This window comes from Henckelia pumila, chromosome 1, assembly GCF_033568475.1.
Source record: "Henckelia pumila isolate YLH828 chromosome 1, ASM3356847v2, whole genome shotgun sequence".
In the NCBI taxonomy this organism is placed as follows: domain Eukaryota; kingdom Viridiplantae; phylum Streptophyta; class Magnoliopsida; order Lamiales; family Gesneriaceae; genus Henckelia; species Henckelia pumila.
This window is the reverse complement of record NC_133120.1, coordinates 105,099,220-105,121,236: the sequence shown is the minus strand read 5'-3', so window position 1 is coordinate 105,121,236 and position 22,017 is coordinate 105,099,220. Positions and strand designations below refer to the sequence as shown.

At 37.5% G+C, this 22,017-nt stretch overlaps 1 protein-coding gene across 5 annotated transcripts in view; it reads right to left on the bottom strand.

Moving 5' to 3' along the window:
* Nucleotides 1–9,831: 9,831 nt before the first annotated feature.
* Nucleotides 9,832–22,017, bottom strand: part of LOC140876515 (protein unc-13 homolog) — a 28,152-nt gene continuing 15,966 nt past the window's right edge. For 4 of the 5 annotated variants that reach the window (XM_073280492.1, XM_073280493.1, XM_073280496.1 and 1 more), the window contains 10 exons: nucleotides 17,533–17,650; nucleotides 16,492–16,661; nucleotides 15,599–15,683; nucleotides 15,128–15,265; nucleotides 13,793–13,899; nucleotides 13,188–13,265; nucleotides 13,014–13,109; nucleotides 11,996–12,091; nucleotides 11,727–11,910; nucleotides 9,832–10,481 (listed from right to left, as the gene is read on the bottom strand). In XM_073280492.1, coding sequence (XP_073136593.1) covers nucleotides 10,306–10,481; nucleotides 11,727–11,910; nucleotides 11,996–12,091; nucleotides 13,014–13,109; nucleotides 13,188–13,265; nucleotides 13,793–13,899; nucleotides 15,128–15,265; nucleotides 15,599–15,683; nucleotides 16,492–16,661; nucleotides 17,533–17,650 — 1,248 coding nt within the window. In that variant the 3' untranslated portion in view covers nucleotides 9,832–10,305. The remainder of the gene's footprint in view (nucleotides 10,482–11,726; nucleotides 11,911–11,995; nucleotides 12,092–13,013; nucleotides 13,110–13,187; nucleotides 13,266–13,792; nucleotides 13,900–15,127; nucleotides 15,266–15,598; nucleotides 15,684–16,491; nucleotides 16,662–17,532; nucleotides 17,651–22,017) is intronic. The other variant, XM_073280495.1, reaches the window with a different exon arrangement.

Below are 22,017 nucleotides of genomic sequence, written 5' to 3'. Positions count from 1 at the left end.
AGTCTGCTGGCTACTGAGAATGACACCTTGAAAAGAGTGTTCCAAGCAACCTTGACTGAGAACAAAAAACTACTTGAAACAATTAAGGCTTGGAATAAATCTTCGGTAACCATTGACAAGATTCAAGAAATCCAAAGACCGGCACATGACAAAACCGGTCTAGGGTTTGGAACAAATGAACAGTCTATGGAATCTTGTATTCAGTCAAGCCTGGACAAAGGCAATCTTAACAAAATAAGATTTGTCAGGTCCAGCACGATATATGAACATGATGAGTGCAGCTTTGACAAAAATCAAAAAGTATCTAACGAACGAAACTCTAAGCATAGAGGGCTGGGATATGTGGATCCCCAGATCTCTAATCAAAGAGGAACTTGGATTAAACCAAAACCTAATGAAAGAAGAAAGGGAAACCAATCTAATTTCAAAAGGCCATGGAATGAGTCTAACTACTCTAAGAGAAGATGGTCAAAGGAGAAGCCTTACCAGTACTTTAATTGCAGGCCAGTTCAAAAGAGGTACAGGCTAACTGATAAAGATCAAAAAGGCAAGCAGCACATAGCAACCTCACAAGCACACACATTTACTGCTTATCGACCGCACAGATTTCTGGACACACACACGGGCAAACCTGTAAGGGTGTTCCAGGTGTGGGTCCCGAAAGGGCTAATCCGACCTGGACCCTACTAGATATGGGTACCAAAAGTTCCTCACTTTTTGCAGGTACTAAAAGTCCAAACGGGCGAGAAGACCACTTCTATCAAGGACACTACCTGGTACTTAGATAGTGGTTGCTCACGGCACATGACAGGGAATCCAGAACTTCTGACAGAAGTTGTGCTGTGCAAAGGACCAAAGATCAGCTTTGGAGACAACTCCAAAGGTAAAACCGTGGGTAAGGGTAAGATTATCCATGGTAACATCATTATTAAAGATGTGTTGCTTGTTGACAAACTGTGCTATAATTTGATAAGTATTAGTCAACTATGTGACAATGATCATTCGGTCGAGTTTCACAAACACACTTGCATTATCAAAAATGACAAAGGTGAGACTCTTATGACCGGTGTAAGAGACCTAAACACCTACAAGGTAAACTGGTCTTGCTCACATACTTATTCACCTACTTGTCTTACTGCTCATCATGATAAACATTGGTTGTGGCATAAGCGGTTAAATCATCTAAATTTTAAGTTCATCTCTAACTTGAGGAAGCATGATTTGGTTTCTGGTCTGCCTGAAGGAGATTTTATAAAAGACAAAGTTTGTCCTGCTTGTCAACTAGGAAAGCAGGTGAGAGCAACCTTTAAAAATAAAAGGTGTATGTCTTCCTCTAAATGCTTAGATTTACTTCACATGGACCTATTTGGTCCTATACCAGTAAGAAGCATAGGAGGAATGAGATATGCTCTTGTTGTTATAGATGACTTTTCTCGATTTACTTGGGTCATCTTTCTCTCTTCAAAAGATCAAACTGCACCTCACCTGATTAAGCTTTTTAAACGTTTGCAAAATGAACAATCCACTGTGATAGATAGAATCAGGAGTGATAGAGGGACTGAGTTTTTAAACACTGCTCTTATGACTTATCTAGATGATCAGGGAATCAAGCATGAGTTGTCAGCTGCTAGATCCCCACAGCAAAATGGGGTGGCTGAAAGAAGGAACCGTACTTTAAAAGAAGCAGCCAGAACTATGATTGCTGATTCAAATGTTTCTCAAAGGCTTTGGGCAGAAGCAGTTAACACAGCTTGCTATACTCAAAACAGATCTATGATTAATAAACGATTTAACAAAACTCCATATGAGATCTGGAATGACACAAAACCTGATATTTCATACTTCAAAAGTTTTGGGTGCAAATGCTTTATCCACAACAATGGCAAAAATCATTTGACAGCCTTCGATGCCAAAGCAGACGAAGGAACTTTTATTGGTTACTCAGCCGTTAGCAGAGCTTATCGAGTGTTCAATCAAAGATCACTAACGGTAGAGGAAACCATTCATGTTGTTTTTGATGAGTCTACTCTTTGTACAGAACAAACTCAAGGGAGCATAAATGATCTGAGTCATAGACTGGAAAACACAAATCTACAGGAAGAAAGTGACAGTGATCCATATCCTCAAAAGAAGGATGATCCAGTTCCCTCTCCCGTGTATGATCAAACAAGGCCAGAAGAGGATCCACCGGTTGATAACGATCCTCCTGCCAATAATGATCCAGTAAACGAGGACGTTCGTCAACCAATTGATGACAACCCTTTAGGGAATTATTTTAGGTGGAACAAAGACCATCCACCTGGGTTGGTCATAGGTGACCCTTCTGCTCCTCGAAAAACACGTGGTCAAATGATTAATGAATTCTTGCATGCAGCTTTCATATCTTAGGTAGAGCCCAAAAAGATAGATGAAGCTCTATCAGATGCCAGCTGGATTGAAGCTATGCAAGAAGAGTTGAATCAATTCACCCGCAACAATGTTTGGCATCTAGTTCCTCGACCGGAAAATCAAAATGTGATTGGAACTAGATGGGTGTTTCGTAACAAGCTCGATGAACATGGCACTGTTGTGCGTAACAAAGCTCGACTTGTTGCCCAAGGATTCAGACAAGAAGAAGGCATAGACTTTGAGGAATCATTCGCACTAGTTGCAAGACTAGAAGCAATCCACATCTTTCTTGCCTATGCAGCTTTCAAGGACTTTAAAGTTTATCAAATGGATGTCAAGTCTGCATTCCTCAATGGTCTACTTCAAGAAGAGGTGTACGTTGAACAACCACCAGGTTTTGTCAATCCTACTCATCCTCAATATATCTATAAACTTGACAAAGCCCTCTATGGATTAAAACAAGCACCGCGTGCATGGTACGATACATTACTAAAATTTTTACTAGAACATGATTTCCAAATTGAAACGGTCGATAAGACCTTGTTTAAATTTGTAAAAGGTGATCATGTGTTACTAGTACAAATCTATGTTGATGACATTATATTTGGGTCAACTAACCCCAAGTTGTGCTCAAAGTTCTCTAAGATGATGCAGGAGAAATTTGAAATGAGCATGATGGGCGAGCTAAATTTCTTTCTTGGATTGCAAGTAAAGCAACTTGAAACTGGAATATTTATCAATCAATCCAAGTATGCCAAGGAATTGGTAAAGAAGTTTGGAATGGAACAGTGCTCAACTGTATCTACCCCCATGAGTACATCAATCAAGCTTGATAAAGATGAAGGGGGAATCCCGGTCGAGATAACAATGTATCGAGGCCTTATTGGCTCATTGCTTTATTTGACTGCCAGTCGACCGGATATCATGTATTCAGTTTGTTTATGTGCTAGATTTCAAGCAGAACCTAAGCAATCTCATTTCATTGCCGCCAAACGAATAATTAAATATATTAAAGGAACTACTAATGTGGGTCTTTGGTATCCCAAAGATTCAAATCTTAATCTTATTGGCTATTTAGATGCAGATTATGCAGGTTGTAGAATTGATCGCAAAAGTACAAGTGGCACATGTCAATTCCTTGGAGATAGACTAATTTTGTGGTCAAGTAAGAAGCAGACATCAATTGCTACCTCGACCGCCGAAGCAGAATATCTCGCTGCTGGCAGCTGTTGTGCTCAAATACTCTGGATTCAACAGCAGCTTAATGATTATGGAATCCGGTCGAGTGAAGCTCCAATCTACTGTGACAATACAAGTGCCATAGCCATCACTCACAATCCAGTGATGCACTCTAGGACAAAGCACATTGATGTCAGGCATCACTTTATCCGAGATCATGTCTTAAAGAAGGAAATCAGGCTGGAATACATCTCTACCGATCAGCAAGCAGCAGACATATTCACCAAGCCTTTACCGGACGCTAAGTTTTCATATTTTTGAAATATTCTTGGTTTAGTAGATCTAAGTTAGTATGCATGTTTTTAGGGGGAATGATTGCCAGTATGACGTTAATAGCTTAGCTGTTACATTGCCATAAATGTTGGCATATCATCCGCCTTTAGCTAGTCTCTGACAGGCTCCGTACTAGCAGCTTTGTGCTTTGAACCAAATGACATTAATTGGACGCGGTGATTATACTCTTCAAAACTTTTTGAATTTCAAAAATACTTTTCATGACGTCACCCTATGGCCCATAGGTTCCTATATATACTTCTTTACACTCGTATATCAACCTTTCACCGTTGCTAAAGCTTTCATATTGCATTAAAAGTTCTATCGTATTACTATCAAGCTTTTGCTTACTCTCTGCTCGAGTTCTTATCTACAGCTATCATGTCGATCCAAAAGACTTGCCTTGCAATCAACTTTGATTCCGTTATTGAGGCAAACAATGCAGGAATCACTGAGGTCTTCACCATGCTTGAAGTCTCTGGACTAAAGAAGTTTCTGGGAAGCAGCGCCATCTGCGATCTGCCTGTATTGAATTAGTTCTTTGCAACCGCTCAAATCGAGCATGGGACTGTCAAATGCTTGATCCGGACAGAGTCCTACTCCTTCAATCAAAAGTTCTTCGCCAGCACATTTGATCTGCCCTCCAGGGGTTTGACAAAATGCGCGGATCTTCCCGATGGTAACTGCTCATACTGGTTAAAGGAGTTCTCAACCACTGATGCTCCGATCAAACTGCCGGCTCAGAAGACATCTCTTAAAGCTCCATTCCGGCTATTGACCAACATCTTGGCCAAGAATCTTCTTGCCAAGGCTGGATCATACGACAAGGTGACGATGGAGAAATTCCAATACATGGCTTGTATCGCCTCCAAAATCAACATCAACTGGTCAGACATATTGTTCACTACCTTATGTGAAATGATCAGGGGAAAAGGGCAATCCGAGGGATTTGCTCTGCAAATTTGCCACATCTTGAGCGTCCTTGGAGTAGACTTCTCCAAGACTGAGCCTCTGCATCCCACTAAATGGCTCAACAAGTCTACAATCTTCAAGTTTCTGAACAAGAAAGAGGTTGCGGTCGACACTCTGCCTTCAACCGCAAGTGTTATTGCTGTCACTCAATCGCTTTCAACAGTTCCGATAGCGGCCAAACCAGCCCATACCAAGAAATCTGCCAAGCGTCAACTTATCATAGAGTCTGACTTTGAAGACGAATCACGTGAGAACGTTCCACTGATTCAAGCCTTCAGCAAGTCATCTCCTTCTGTCTCCAAAGCAGCTGTGTCATCCATGCCTGCAGGCGAGAAGAAGAGGCAGCACAAGAAGTTAAAGTCTCTTTCTGGACTTGCTCCTACCGTTCCAACACCAATTCTGCCAACGGTTGAGACTACTACCACTGCTGCTACTACTGCTCCACGTCCTACCAAGGGTGTGATAATCAGGGAAGGTGCCTCATCAACTCCAAAGGTCACTCTCGCTGATCCCAAGGACAAAGGGAAAGGTGTGATGATCTACTCACCTAAGGTTCAACCAGCAGCTACTGTAGAGCTCAACTTGATCATCTCTCACGTTCTCCGCACTGTCAAGCGTCACCTACAACGCTTTGACAGATGACATCATTCCCGTACTCACCTGACGCTTGCTCAAATATTTCCTAAGTGGAAATCTCTGAATGTTATTGAGCAAAAGATGCTTCTTTTTGCTGACACTAAAGACATCGTGGAGGCTCTGGGAAGAAGATAGCTCATCGACTTGAAGCTTCGAGGAAGCCTGTTATCTCTATTGATTAATGAGCGTGTCAAGAACTTCAAATCCAAGAGTCCTACTGCCGCCGATGACTTTGTGATTCTGACTGGACTACAGAATAGTCTACGTCAAATCACTCAACTACTTCAGCACTTCCAAGCTCTTAACAACGTAAAAACGGCAGCTTCAGAAGCTTGTTTACAGGCTTATGGACTGGAAGCACAGGTGATGATGAAGACTTTTCTTACCCAAGATCAGGGTGAAGAAGACGTCTCTGCTCTTACTCTTTCAGATGGGATTCTGACTGGTCTCATCACTGCTGACCTGTTTCAGTCATCCGCTTTAGGATCGATTGTGGGAGCATCTTCATCGGTCGACCCCGCCTCAACCGCAGTCCAAGCAGTAATTCAACCGGAAGCAGCTGTGCCTGCTCATTCATCTCCAGCGACGACCGCTCACACCTCTCCCAATCGTCCACAAGATTCTTTCGAAGTGATTGAAAAAGAGATTCCTGTCACCTCTGTGACAGAAGCTCCTTGCAGCAGTGAAGCAGTAGTGCCCCCAACAGAGATACCAAGCACTATTGTATCACTTGCACCTCCAGAACAGCCAATGACTGATGCTGACCCAGCACTTCAACCGTCTCCATCTACTGAAAAGTTTGTGGAAGATCTCCTAATGGATGAACCGAGTGCTGATCCTGCTACTCCACCAACCATCTTGGCTGCAGTCGAGACTCCTACATCTCCAACTGTACCACTATTGGAAGGTCCATCAGCTAGCTCACCAGCCAGATCACCAGCACCACATCATCTTGAATCTGGCCCGGTTTCACCAAGGAATGACACACAGAGTCAAATGCTTCCGACTGATGACTCATTAATTGAAGCCATGGCCGCAGCTCTGGATCACACTTTGATAAATAGGCTTCATGAGCTCATGCAAACAGTTCGATCCTTCTCACAAGACATCACAAACTCATCCTTATCGGTTGACAATTCACGCCAGACGATGATTCGGCATTTTGAGACCGTGTCTCGAGACCTTGCTCACCTGTCCAAAGAGATCACCGCCCATCATCGCACTCAAATCAATACGCTCTCTACCGTCTCCGAACAAGTTGTCAGATCCAAAAACCGCCTTCATAGGCAGTTGAATGATCGGATGGACACTATGCAAGCTACTCTACTTGCTCAACTAGATGCAAAAATTGATACTATGCAAGCCTGCCTTGGCACTCAACTCATTGAGATCATCCTTCGACTCAACCAAGGTGATGCCAAAAAGGGGGAAGAAGAGCAACGAAGAGCAGCAGAGGCAAGAAGACGTGAGGAAGAAGCCGACAGAAGAAGAAGAGAAGGCGATAGGTCAGGAGGAGCCAGTTGGTTCAAAAGATGAACAACTTGTCTCTTCTTTACTTATCGCAGCTGCATCTCTTTTTTTGTTTTTCTTCAGTAGGTGTAATAAGAATGCTTATTGTAATTAATGAAATTCATTCTCTCAATGAAGTTCATTTTAATGCTTTCATATTGTTCTTGGAGCACTTAAGTTTTGTCATCACCAAAAAGGGGGAAATTGTTGAATCCGACATTTTGGTGATAACAAACAACAACTCATTGTATAGGAATGTGCTACCAATCTTTTGTACTTCAGGAATCTACTACAACTCCTACCGCAACCGTCTAAACCCTTCAAGTTATCTACCGGAAGCTTGTCAACCGCCTTTGTCTCTCGACCGGTTGCAGTCACAAGCCTATCGACTGGTTATTCAAACCAGCAGAGGATAAATCTCTCTACCAGAAGAAAGTCAACTGTTTATCAAGATATCTCAAGACAAATACTTGAGACAAGACGTTCTTTGCAAGATCTTTTATCAAAAGCAGAACCGGCATATCAGAAGATCTGTTGACTCTTGCATCGAGACAACAGGTTGCACTAAAATGGCAAAAACGCAGAATGGCTACAGATAAAGCATTCGACCGTTTATACCAGTTTTGGACCCTGGAAGTTGTCTGCATTTAAAGAAGAGTACGATCTTCATGCAGAATCATCAATGCATTTATGAAGCATTAAATGTGCATTCAATGCAGCATCAGAACGTTCAAAATAAAGACGTTGATGATTGACCTATATAAAGGGAAGATTGCTCAAGACAAAACAAGAAGACAAGCAACACAAAAAATCTCAATCAACTCAATCACTTGAATACTATCAGAAGTCCTCATCTGATATACTGAAGCAATACTTGAGCACACTTACAAGATCATTCACTTGCTGCTCAAATAAACCCTCGCCTACAGTTTACATATCTGATCTTCAAGGATCATCCTAGGGTTTCCAAGCCTCTCGACCGCTCTGCAGTTTGAGAAGCTCAACCGGACTGTATTCATTATTGAAGAGACTTGAAGCTACTCTGAAAGCTTCCACCAGTCTGATAAGAACTGAGAATCTTATCTGTGTAAATCTAGGAGTTTCGGATTAGGCATTGGATAAGTCCTAAGTCTGAAGTGGGTGTATTGCAAGACGTTGTAATAACCAAAGTCTTCTAGTGAATTTCTTCCTAAGTGGAAGAAGGGGAGACGTAGAAGGATTAAGCCTTCGAACTTCCATAAATCGTGCCTCAGTCTTTACTGCATATTTATCTTACATATTGCTCATACATCGTGTTGTAACTTGCCTTTGCATCACTAAAACCTCTGAACTATTTCCGCACTATTTAAGTTGTTCAAACCGTTTTAGAAGTTGAGAAAACAGATTAAGTGAACTAAACTTCACTTGATCATTTTGAAAAGAAAGAAAATAAGTTTCAGAGTGTATTCACCCCCCCCCCCTCTACCCTTTGAACCGATCCCAACAGTATCAAATGTAATACTGATAACTGATAATTATTTTAAAGTTATAGAGATTCATTATTACTCATGTCTCTATGGTTATAAGTCCATAACTTGAAATTATCATTAGTATTTAAATTTGATTGAAAAATTTAGTGTAAAAATAATTGAAAAAATTACTTTTTTGGTCCTGTATGTTTGTCACTTTGCGATTTTGATCCTCTATATTTTCAGATTTCAATTTTAGTCCGTTATTTTTATTTAATTTTTTTGGCAATTTTAGTTCTTTTTTTCCGATGTGAAGCTGCTGATGTGACACCAATGCAGTGTTGATGTAGAACTAACGTGTATAGTGTCACATAAGCATTTTTGAAGAAAAAAGACTGAAATTGCCAAAAATCGGAACATGCATGACTAAAACTGAAATATGAAAACATAGAGAACTGAAATCGCAAAGTGACAAACATACGGGACCAAAATTGTAGTTTTTCCAAAATAATTTTCTAATATCTCCTTACCATGTTATTATGTATATAATTACTAAGTCAATAAATTGAAACAATTATATATTATGATTTAAGTTGGATAAAAAATCATTTAAATGCATAAATGAGTTTTCATATCTGCTCACCATATTACATATAAATTGATTATTAGAGACATTCGTATTTTGGTTTTATTATTTATTCACTCATATTGTATTATATATAATAAAATCATTGACGTAGATTAAAATACTATTAAAAAGTTAATAATATTAAATATATAAGATTACTACTTCTACATGTTTTACTTGGTTTAATTTATTATTTATTTTTTAGTATTCATTTGTTTACAAATATACTGCAATAATTTAATAAAATTTGATTAAGAAACGAGTTAATTATAAAATATGTGTAGTTGTATAAAATTTCTCTATAATAAATATCGTTTCATAAAGTTTCTCTATAATAAAATATCGTTTCATCATATTATATTACAGAGAACCTAATACTAATCAATACGACTTTCTATTCATATTTGACTAAGTATAAGTAAATTTAATTGAATATTAATTGCAAAATGCAAATATTCAATTATTAATATGATATTTGATTGAATTGATTAAAAACAACCTGATATGAGATCTATTTTCCTAGTTAAACAAAAAGCACCAAACTACTATGAGAAACCAATTTTCAGAAGCTCGAATTCTTGGTGTTTGTGTCGTACAAAAGTATGAATTGAATTCGAAAACTCAAATCTGGACTTTTACGGTGCATAATGAATTCAAATGCATTTGTACTCTTGAGGTAATTATGGAAATAAAATCCAACATTGAAATCAAGGACACCAAATATAATAGAATGCTGCATGAATAATGAAGCCTTTATCTAAGCTCCTCAATGAACTACAAGAAGTGCGAGATATTTTAGAGAGTCGGAGAAAACTAAAATGTCACCATCTTGTCCTATTCCTCCAATGATTTTACAAATCAATTGCCTAAGAAACTACAAATCACAGTGATCTTACAACTTGAAAATAAATGAATCGCTCAGTGTTACAAGAATTCTACGTGAAAAGACGATACCAATCTTACATGAAAACATTGCTTCAAAACTTTCCAAAAGCCACCAGCATATATGCATATGCCCAAGTGTTGGGTGGAACTCTTGCTTCTTAAAAACATCACGGACAACTCCCTGCACTGATTAGCACTTGAGAAGACTGATCGGTAGAATTTGTTTGGCATGCTCTGGAAAAAAGTTCATTTGCACATCAACAGTTTTAGCTCAGATGACTGGTGGCACCAATGCTGTTTTTCTTTTCGTTTGTACTTGATTTTGTGCTATTTTGACCATGACACATGCTTTATGTCCCACGTTGTTTCTTGGAATTTCTTCTTCATAAACTTGAAGCTGCTCTGACTTTTATCTGACCATCGAAAGGATGCACTTCGTTTTACAATATCTGCCAATAAAGGAGAATGGAAACTGGAATCCTCTGATGAAGTTTCACCATAATCTGTATTCAATTCATGAAATTAGTTATTTTCTTGTTAAGAGGATGCATGATTGGGAAGCTTTGCACCAGCTACGTAAGGTAAGTACAGGAGACAGGCCAAGTTTCCTAAATATCAAGAGAAGTAAAGCAGTTGAAGGAAAAATATACATTAAAAGGACATCAAATTGGAGATATAAGGACGCAGGATGAACATCATACCAAAAAGATAAAAGAAGCCACCTATTGAAGTAAAAAATTTACAGGAAACCCACAATGCTAATTTCTTATATTCCATCTACAACTGATTGAACAGAAAAAATACCCAATACTTGCACACTGTATTAGATTGTTTACAAGAAAACTTTGCTTGTACATAATATATTTTGACTTTCATGTGACCTCCATGAGAATGGTTTGTGCCAGTATCCACCACCAACCCACCATTGTTTCTTCCGCTTCAAAACATTTTAGGTTCAAATTTCAACTTAATATGTAGAAAAATGCAATTTTTGTTAAGCTTTTCATATATTTGCCATCTTCATACCAACCTCATTTGTTTTAAGTATTCCTTGTCAATAGCGAAAAAAGACTATTCAGTAACCTTATTTGTTTAAGAACCGGAGACTAGCTGTAATCCAAAGGTTTTCGTGGAAGAGAACTAAGCATATGATGTTAGCAAAACTGTACATGACGAAAACAAATTAAACAAGAGGAAGCTTAAAAGATTGTCACTATGCATCACATCACATCTCATCAGTCCTCCTATAGTAGGTACTCCTAAAATTAAAAAGAGAAACAAGGTTCGATGCAAAAACTAGCAGTTTTTTACAACAAAAACTTGGGAGGAGATCCAGGTTTCCAAGTTTTCGCCTTCTAGTTCAAAGGATGCAATAAAAAAATCTTCAGGTTTGTTACTGATTAGAGAACAAGATTTACAGCAGCTGCTAAACACTACGTAACGACCAACACGATTTATATCACATCACAACATAATACAGGCAAACCATAGAACAGAAACAATGACAACGATAAAAATGCAAGTTAATTTTATTTGGCTCGACAACAAGGAGACAACAATTTAACAACAATTTTTATGATCGAATGATCTTTGGTAATTGGCACAAGCTAGACATAAATAAGAGAACTATAAGAAAGCATTGGACACAATGCATAAATTAACTATGTAACAAATTGTATCACAAACTTTGGTAACAAAGCAACAATATGAAAAAGGGCTGTTTCTTCAACAAAGAAAAGAATGCTTACCAGAAGATGGAGGAAGCTGATAATGTCTCTTTAAGAACTTTGAGGCTTCCCTATCTTTCTTGTGGCATAATACCCTTATTAAAGTTTGGGCATCTCCCAAATATCGTTGAGCATATCTAGGACTGGTAGTATCTACTGAAATGTGTTCACTAGATTCCATCAGCATCTGTATCACGGACTGAGTCTGCAACAAATTTGAGGAATCAGGTAAATGGAAAAGGATCTAGAAAACCGAAAATTTAAAATACTGAAAGCATGGATCTTCACACCTGAAGAGAGAAAAGGCTTAGAATCTGATGGACAAACTTTGATTCCTCCTCAACTAATGAACGAGGAAGCCCTTCTCCATTGGCAACAAACAAATCCTAGAAAATATATAAGAATAAATTATTTGTTTAAAACACAAACCAAAAGAAAAAACCATATGCAGAAGTTAGCACCCCGTCAATAAGTCCTAAGTATTCATCATATGCAGATCTTTGCTGAAATTGAAGGCTATCTCAGGGAAAAACAGTATCTAAAAGCAGCAAAGAAGAATGCGGTGTCGGGAAATCTAATGAAAATTTTTTTTTGATCGACTCCACATGCACCAGAAATCTTTCAGACCACAGACTAGATTCTTTTGTAGTCAATTAAAATGTGCTGAGATATGATTTTGGAGAAGGAACAGCTCTTCAATTTCACTAAAAAAGTATCGCTACTATGCTATGATTGGATAGTAAATCACTATCTTACAGTTCATAGACAATCATGAGAACACCTCCACTGGAATGTCTCTCATACTTGTTAGTAAACCGAACTTTGAACCATTGAGGTGTTGGTTTTTCAAGATATTAGTGGAGAGGAGTGCTGGAAAAGTGGCATCACGTGAGTGGCTCTAGTTCAAAATTCTTGAAAGATTGAGGACGTAACTTACTATCCAAAAATTTCAACATCACATTTCCAATCCTATAAAACCTTTTAACAAGGTAGATGATAAACACTAAACAGTCTCATGGAAGGAGCAGTTTGTTGTATAATGTATGCTATTCAGACCACACTGACAGTTGACGAGCCCAAAAGAAAACAATAAGTTAAAAATAGAGAATAAACTGAAAGTCTCATAGCTTGACTTTAATAAAAATATTCTACCATGGTGCAAATCACCCTTTGTGCAACTCCGAAGTATTATTGTTTTACTTAACTTACATAATAATCTTGCCATGCATGACGTTCAAAAAGGAATATGACAACAAACCAAACAAGTATGCATTACCGACAGCCCTTGGATGGTACCACTTGACTTACTTCTAACACACTAAGATCTTCTTCGATCATTGAAATATCTGTGTCAGAAAATGCACGTGATGGACCCCCGTCAAGTAACAACCATACAAATCCTTCCTGTGCAATAACACACAAAATCAAAACCAAACAAAAGCAATGAACCGATGATGCACACAGAGTGAAAATAAATCATACCAGTGAGGCCTTATAAATGCTGGAGACCACGAGGTCTCTGATTGTTTCATCAATCAGTCGACATACGTTATTGAGGGCCTACAAACATGCCACTCATATTAAAGAAGCACACTAAAACCATCAATCAAATATGTAGGCACCTGCGGTTTTAGAAATATAGGGCCCCAGCAAAGCTTTAGCTGTTGGAACCCTTGAATGGAAACATAGAATAAGAAGTAGACAGTATAACGTGCAAATGAGGCTATAGGTTTCAAAATTCAACGATTGACTTTGAGAATCATAGTTGTTAATAGCATGCAACTGGGGGAGCAGGGGGTGAGATCAACAAAATGATCACAAAATTTAAGCACGGTTCTTCTGGAAATGAGCCACACATTTGGGAATCTTTGAATTGGCTTGTATGTATCAATGTCTATCCTGTTGCTATGTGTGTATGATGTATGTGTGCCTGTGCAAGTACACGTACATCATAGCACACCTGATTGCCTCTGTACGAGGCTACGAGCAAAATATTTGTGCCTTTGTGTGGGCACATTTACATGTTCATGAAAGTGTCAGCAGAGAAAAAGATGATGCAGGAGAAAATAGATGGCTCAATATCTTACACTATCAAATTGAGGAAGTAAACCATCCAAGCGGTTGCCTTCAACACCACCATGATACAAATTAAACAGAAAAGAATCTCTCATATCCCAGAACACAATTTTGGCTCCTGAACGTCCAATAAAACATAGGCAAGTTGCTTAGGTTCGTAATCATGTTATGTTTAACAATTGGAAAAACTCCAAACCAATGTCATGATATTATTTTGTAAATATTCAATCATAGAGATCAATTTCGAATGCCAGAGAACATGTTTTACAAACTAAAAATGCTAAACCCTGTGAAATAAGGTAAACCAATGGTCATAATAACATGCTAGAGAGTTTGGCTGCGTAAGATACGACATGGGCTTGGTCTAAGGGAGTTCTAAAGGGATGGATCATAAAAATGCTATATAAATTAGTCCAAACAGTTCAAAAACTCCTATTAATAGTTTACACCAGGAGGATCCAGAAAGAGAAGAGAGAAAACACATTGCACGTGGAGTGAATAACATAAGGGGAGGAATTAATTGTATCATCGGAAAAATGCTTGAGTAGATTTTCTAGCTCTGCAAGGGAGAGGGAAACTATTCCATAAAGGATATTTTCAACTCCAAGGGACATTTTCTTGTTGAAGGAAAGGGTCATTTTAATGTAATTTTCCATACTGTTTGTTGACTGTAACTTTATTGCCAAGGTTTTATACATCATATATGGCTACTGTTTTCACTTGTGGATTGTGATTTAAGGCACACCAGATGGAACTTACTTCCACCGGCGGGAAGCAGAACAATGAGGCCTCCCCCATGAGGACATTAATCTCTTTCTCTAGAATGAGAAAGCATAAGAATTTGGGAACATTTATTTTCTTAATCTTTATAGGCTTCCGTCCATATGAAGAATAGAGACATGGAACACTGGTAAGCTTTTCCAACAGAGCATATGTCTAAGAGCATACATAAGATGTTTTATTTGACCAAGGAATACCAAATATTAACTTAAAATGAAACAAAAAGTTGTTATTGTTCATCAGCAAGAGATAACTAAGCAGGTAGAATGGACCGTAAATACTAAATACTCCCTCTGTCTCTTATATATTGTCTTCTTTGGATTTTCACACAGATTAAGAAAAATGTATTGAGAAAGCAAATTTTATATAAACTTCCTATTTTATCCCTATTTAATGTATTAAAAAATGATTGCATAATTTTCAAGGTGTAGTTAATAGGGATATATTAGAAGTGTAAAAAAATATTACTAAATATGATATATAACTATATATTTGGGACAAACAAAAAAGAAAACGTGGACAATATAGTTGGGACGGAGGGAGTAGTAAACAATTCACTGTCTTACCGAGGAAGTCACAAGTCCTTTTGATAGCATGACAAGCCGAATCCCTGATGCAATCCAGGGTGGCAACAAAAAGCTCTGTAACTGATTCATCATTCAAATCCACAGAAGTCCCCAAAGTCCCAGGGGTCATATCTGCGGCTGAACAAAGTGGAATAAGAATGAATCAAAGTGAAGTTAAACCGAGACAGAATGCCATGGATCATAGTTTATTCAAATTTTTTTGTAAGTTTTTGGAAGTTCGGCAGTGATATGGGATCAAGGATAATAACAAATTCCGGGCATAAAAAAGAATTTCGACATCAGTAGAGGTCCTGATAACTCATAGGTAGGCAGGCCACGATTTCAGGCATGGAGTATACTGTATACTATTGCATTTGTTTGGTGACAAGTCAGGAAATGACATCACATATTAAACAAGAGTAACAGCTGTATATTCGAGGTCATATGCTTGCAATACATAAGAGAACTTACAGCATCCATATATACGGCATGGTGTGATAGCTTCCCATGACTTCCTAATGCCATCTTCGAGTACTGTGATCTGTTTCTGAATATACTGCAAAAAATTTAAGAAGGCATCTGAGGAAATTAGTGAATTAGAACTCTTCATTATAGTTATTGTGGGGATAGCAAAGAAAGAGAATAATTTACAGTAAAGTTTTGGTATTCTGGACAGTCCACTTTTCTGAGTCTGTGGTTCCTCTATAACTCGAAGGAAATCACCGTGAATTTCTTGCTAAAGTCGGGTTTAATGGGTTCAGGTAACAAATATTAACTTGAAGGAATAAGGATCATTTATGAAAACCTGAGGTCCAACTCTAAAGGGTGATTCTTCCTAAGTAATAGTTGTCCTCACCGCTAACGTTGTGATGATCCTGTGCTTAGAAATGAAGATTTGACACATGAAAATGATGTGTGTGTGTGTTGTAAAATTAGAAGAATATCCTGGACATAATATCTCAAATAAACATTTATAAAATATCCAGAGAAGAACTTTAGTTTTCCAACCAGATATGTCCATCATTTCAGTTGGTTCGATAATTGCTAAATGGAAGATTTTCTTTGAATCTATTGTGTATCAAATTTTGTCTACACTGACCTATCACTCACTATAAAGCTCAAGGTAAATATAAAAAGACCTGTAATAAATTCTCAAATAAGTAGAATACTAGAATGTCAAATGAGGTACAATTTAGCCAATTGATACTAAGTAGTGCAACACTTGAGACAACTGTTGAATCCATTAACATTGTCAGAGCGATCACAAGTAGCTAAAGTATTATCCTTTTCAACCAGATCATAAAGTGATATTGTCGTGTATACTTGGATGTAAAATGTTTGCAAAAAAATAAAGGTACACTCACGCGGTAAGTGTTCAATCTAATACATAGCTTGGAAGTTGCCAATATATCCAACTGTCTATGTACTTCATCATCTAGAACCAAATGCTCTACAACCTTTTTCTTGACAATAGGAAATGCCGTTTCCTTGTAGCGTGTCAAAGGAGTAGAAGGATAAAAACTTTTCTTCTCAACTGCACTAGAGAAATGAAAGGTGATTATATCACACTCCATATAACATCCGGAATTAGAGTGTAAAAAAGAAATTACCATGCGTATACAATAGTATATAAACTACTTTTAAGTAGAAGTAAAGCACAAATGGAAGTCATTTTATCCATTCATATGACAATAATGCACGAACACACGCTTATATGGGAATTTACTCGTACATGCAACAATAAAATATTCAAGTTTGACTTCTTATCAACACAAGGTCACTGATAGTCAACATTCATCCGAGCCAGCAGGGATGTTGTAAAGGTTCTAAATAGCTTTAGGACATTTGGACTAAATAATCTTCTGAAGAAAATCAATTCATCTTTTCACTGAAGGCTACAGCTACCCAAACCAATTTGAGACAAAATGACAAAATAAGAGAGTACTTTTGAAGTAACTTTGTGGTCTTATCTCATCATCTAACTGATCTACCATGCGGCACTTGGGAGCCCACATCGGTCAATTCTGTCTGGAGACAGATCATATGCAGTTTGACGACTGGTTTGGTGACCTCCACACTATCATATGGCATAAACAGATGTTACAATAGACTTTATAGTGGTCCTAAAATTATTTCAACAACCTTCAGTTCAAGAATTCCAATAAATCAATGGCTCATATTCTTAGTCTGAAAGGTCCTTGGAGGAAAAAACGGAAAAAGAATCCATGGATGGCCCTACGCTTCCAGGCTTATCACCAAAGAAGTTTCTACCATCGGAAAACTCGGGGATAAATTAGATTGATTATATAATTTGCATAATAGTACTCAACAACAAGCTAGTTACCAGCGTACAAACAGATATATAGTAGCCCTCAAAAGGAAGCAAATATCAAGCCGCAATTTACCTAACTGGAAGGACATTTTCGACAAATAGGCATCCAAGCTGTGAAAAATTATGGACAATAGAGCTTGCAAATGTGTGATGTCCATTGGAAGGCTAAACTCAAAAAATTGATCCACAGTCTGCAAGCGAAACTTTGGTATTATATCTCCCAAACAATAGTAAGAAAATTCTAGGGCACAATGTCACTAATAACAAGAAATATATGATATATTAGCTAAGAAAAAAGAGCAAAAACCTCATTGCCAAGAAATAGGAGACTGTGAACAAATCTTATCCACATGCAATAAATCGTTTTGGCCACTGAGAAGAATAACATAACAGGCAACAACTGCTAAGTAATTCAAGCACAAATGCATCCCACATGTTCAACCAAAGTGGACATCAGATTGCAAGCTCTTGCAAACCATACTTTGCGGAAGAAAATTTCTCTTTTCGATAAAGAAAAAGGTTGATCTTCTAGTTAGGTAATGATCGGATGAGGGAAACAACTGTAGACAGATGCTGTTCACTAGATTTTGTGAAAAAGCAGGGCTTTGAGCTATTGATGATGACTTATGACCTTTGATGATGGTAATGACATAAGAGACGTACGTAAAAATTAGGATTTTGTAACTAAGTAGGTTTTATTGTTGGTGCATTGCAGGGTAGTGCAAGTATAAATGACATATAAATAAAGCAGAAAGTAACAGAAGTCATCCCGAACTGCATAACACATCTGCAAGCCCGTCGAGGATGTTCACATGATCTCTGATTATCTTAGAGTGCCTTCTTCTGCAGCATTCGAATGCTCACAATTTTCAATGGGAGCATCTACTTCCTACAAGAGCTCCTCTTTTTGAAATAAAGATATGTAAGTCACATTACAATCGTGGAACCAAATAAGGTACATATTTGGGATGCCAGGCTGCCAGCAGTACATTATGATATGGATTGGCCGCTTGGACAATTAATCGAATTGAGATGTTCAGAAAATGCTAGTACCAAATTTGGACAGAAATTCATAGCCTCCGGTAAATAGCGATGGAACAAGCACTAGAGATGTAACACCCGTAAATTTTAAAACGTAAATCCGCATGCATAATTTGGAGAAATTAATTTTTAATTAAGGGTTAAATGTATTTATGTGATATTATGTGATTTATATGCATGATTTAATTTATTTTAGCATTTAACCCATAATTATGGAAATTCTAAATTTTTAAGGAATTTAATATTTTGATCGCGTAGACGGGACCGCGGACGGACGAGATACCAAAATTCTTAGCCAAAAATATTTTATGAGTTTTATGAGCCTTAAAATAATATTTTAAGGTATTTTGTCAAGAAAATTTTAGTATTTACTTATATATTTATTTAAGAATTGATTTTTGACCAAAATAAGTCATTTTAATGACTTTTATTGATCTTTAAAAATCCTTTAATATTATATTTCGGGATTTATTATTATTATATATCAGATTAGTAGGTATTTTTAAAAGTTTAAAATCTTATATTTATGTTATATTATATACCTCATTAATTTATATTAGTTATTATCTTAAATTAATCCTAATTATCAAAATTTAAAAAAAACTAAAGCCTACCCTACCCTAAACTCATTCAGCCGACTCCATCCTTCTCTCCATTCTCTTCTTCACGTTTTCTTCAGATTTCACAATCGCCATAGCCGACCAAGCTTGATCGTCGTAGTGGTCCGTTCGTCGTCCCGGAGTCTCTAAAACTTTTATTTGGCCACCATATAAGCTATTACTCTTGCATGATGTGTTTTATTTCAGATTTTTCATGGAAATTTCGAGTTTATGCATGTATGCCTTGTATTGATGCATGTTCTTGCTTGATTGGTCATGACTCACGTTTTTGCCAAGCATGGTATGGTCCAGAGGCTGGGGCTCGGTCAAGGGGTGTCCTAGGGTGCCTTAGGGTCGAGTGGTTTGAGCCAAGGTTGGTCTGAACCGAAACAATATCTTCTGGTTGCATAGAAGGTCGCAGTTTGAGCGGTTTTGGGAGAATGGTTCGTGTGCACTGTATAGGACGGGTTTGAGGGTGATTCCAATTGGGTTAGAACCCCAAGACATAGAGGAAGTTATCTCAGGTAGTTCTCTAGCCAGTGATGGTCGGAGTTGGGCGGCCGAACGGCCGGAAGTCCGGCGTCGCGCGCAGCGCGCGAGCAGAAATTAGGCAGATTTTGTTTTGGTTCGTTCTCCTACGTTAGGACTCCGTTTGGGCTGGTTTTTAGCTTTCTGGAAACGTCTTGAAGTCTTCTAGGTGTAGGTGGTGGTGCTCCGGCCATTTGGTGGCCGGAGTAGGGCGGCCGATGCCTCTGAACAGAAGCTGGTCGCAGCCGAGAGTAAGGAACAAGAGGGAAACGGGTTTAGGGTTTTGGGCAGGTCCGGGTCGGGTCTTGGGGCCTGGATCGGGTCTGGTAATTTGTGGGTCGGTTCACGTCGGTCCGGGTCCGGGTTAGGTGGGCCGGGCTCGAGTATTTTTAATTTTTAAGTGTTTAAGGTTTTAATTGGTTTTTGGGCCAATTAATTAGAAATAAAATTATTTGGGCTTCCAAATAATTTTATTTTGGGCTTTAAATAATTTATTTAAGTTAGCCCAATGATTTTTATGGGCTTGGGAGCCCATGGGAATTTTTGGGTCAGTCTAGTGTCTTATTGGGTTTATTTAAGTTAATGGGCTTAAATATTTTTATTTAGGCCCAGTTAAGTTTAGTTAAGTTATTTGGGCTAAAATATGATAATTGGGCTCTTATTTAAGTTTAATGCGCTTAGAGTGAGTGACCAGCAGTCTGGACCAACCCATGAAAAATAACTAAGTCCGAAATATATATTTAATTATTTTTATGCATGAAGTTTATATTTTAAGTATAAGTATATTTAATATGAAAAAAATAAATTAAATATATATTACGGACAAATTTTCAGTGCATGCATTCATGAAATTTTATATGATATGATTATGATTATGTATGAGTTGAGCAAAAATATTTTCTTGATGGAAATTGAAGTAGTGTGACATAAGGGTGGTTATCCACCATATGATATATGATTTATGAGGTAATTTACTACCATAGGAGGTGATTTATCACCGCCACGTACGTTGGTTCATGAGACTGATCAGTCGGCACAGATAAGCGTCACACTTACGGATATGACCATAGACTGTTTCAAAAATACCATGCTCAACTATGTTATGTATGATGAAGAAAGATGATGTTTATGCTCAAGATTTATGATTCAGCATTTATGTTATGAAAATGTTTCCATGCATGTTCATGTATCATGTATATGTATTAGTATAATTATGTGATGCATTATTTTAAACTTTGATATTCAAGTTTAGACATGTTGAGCCCCTAGGCTCACTACACTTATATGGTGCAGGTGAGACAAATGACTTTTATGTAGCTCCTACCGGTGGTGAGGACGTATGAGCTCACGGAACAGTGGCCCCGTGACCGTTGCATGACTTAGGATTATTTCAGATATATTTTATTATGTTATTGATTTTTAAGCAAATTATACTTTTACTTTAGTATTTCCGCACTTGGTGTTTTTGGAGCATGCAAAACTTATTTTTATTTCATGCTGATATTATTTATCTTTTATTTTGAATTACATATATGTATGGGCGTATATGTATTGTTATTATTTTTAAAAAAAAAAAAAATTCCGCATTTAAGTTTAAAGAGTCCTAGATGTTTCAAGAGAGAAGGCCACATTTTAAAACGGAAGATGGGAGGTGATTTGGAGTGAAGATGAGAGGGGGCAGGTTTCAGTTCAGTGGTATAGAAATGCAGAAAACATAGCAGGATAGAAATAAGCAAAATTCTAAAAAGCAGAAAGAAAAACTCACTCATGATTTATATGATTTTAACTAGAAACACATAGTACAGATGATAGTAAAATAAATTCTAGCAGCTTCATAATGTTAACTAAGTAAAAAGAAGCAACAAATTTCAAATCTAAGATCTTTAATATAATCACGAGACAGGCAAGTTGAAACTTAATTTAACATGCACAAAAGCAGTATAGCTCAAGCATGAAAGCTTTCATTGAATGTAATATAGGACACTTGTAGGACAGAGCAAAGTACTACTTGAATACTGGAGTTATGCAAAATAAGACACTCTGTGGTAAGTGTAATCTGCCAAAGACAGTTGTGTTGAACCAAAAACCATACTTAGCTTTTGTACAACCCATCCTTTTTATTTAAGATTTTTATATTGATTATAATTCCCAGTAATGCCTATTTCTCATGCGGCATTTAAGTTTCATCATGTCTAACAAAATCTCAACCTCTTACTGAAGATCAAGTTAATAGTAATAGAATATGATGCCTTGGAAGTCTTGTAGGACAATTGTCCAGGTATACAGTCCAGTTGTGAAAAAACTTGAGCTAGTTGAAGGTTTCTCAACCCCAAGATAATGCAATTATTTGCAGTGCTCAAAATAAGCACGCTGTATTATTATTTCACCCA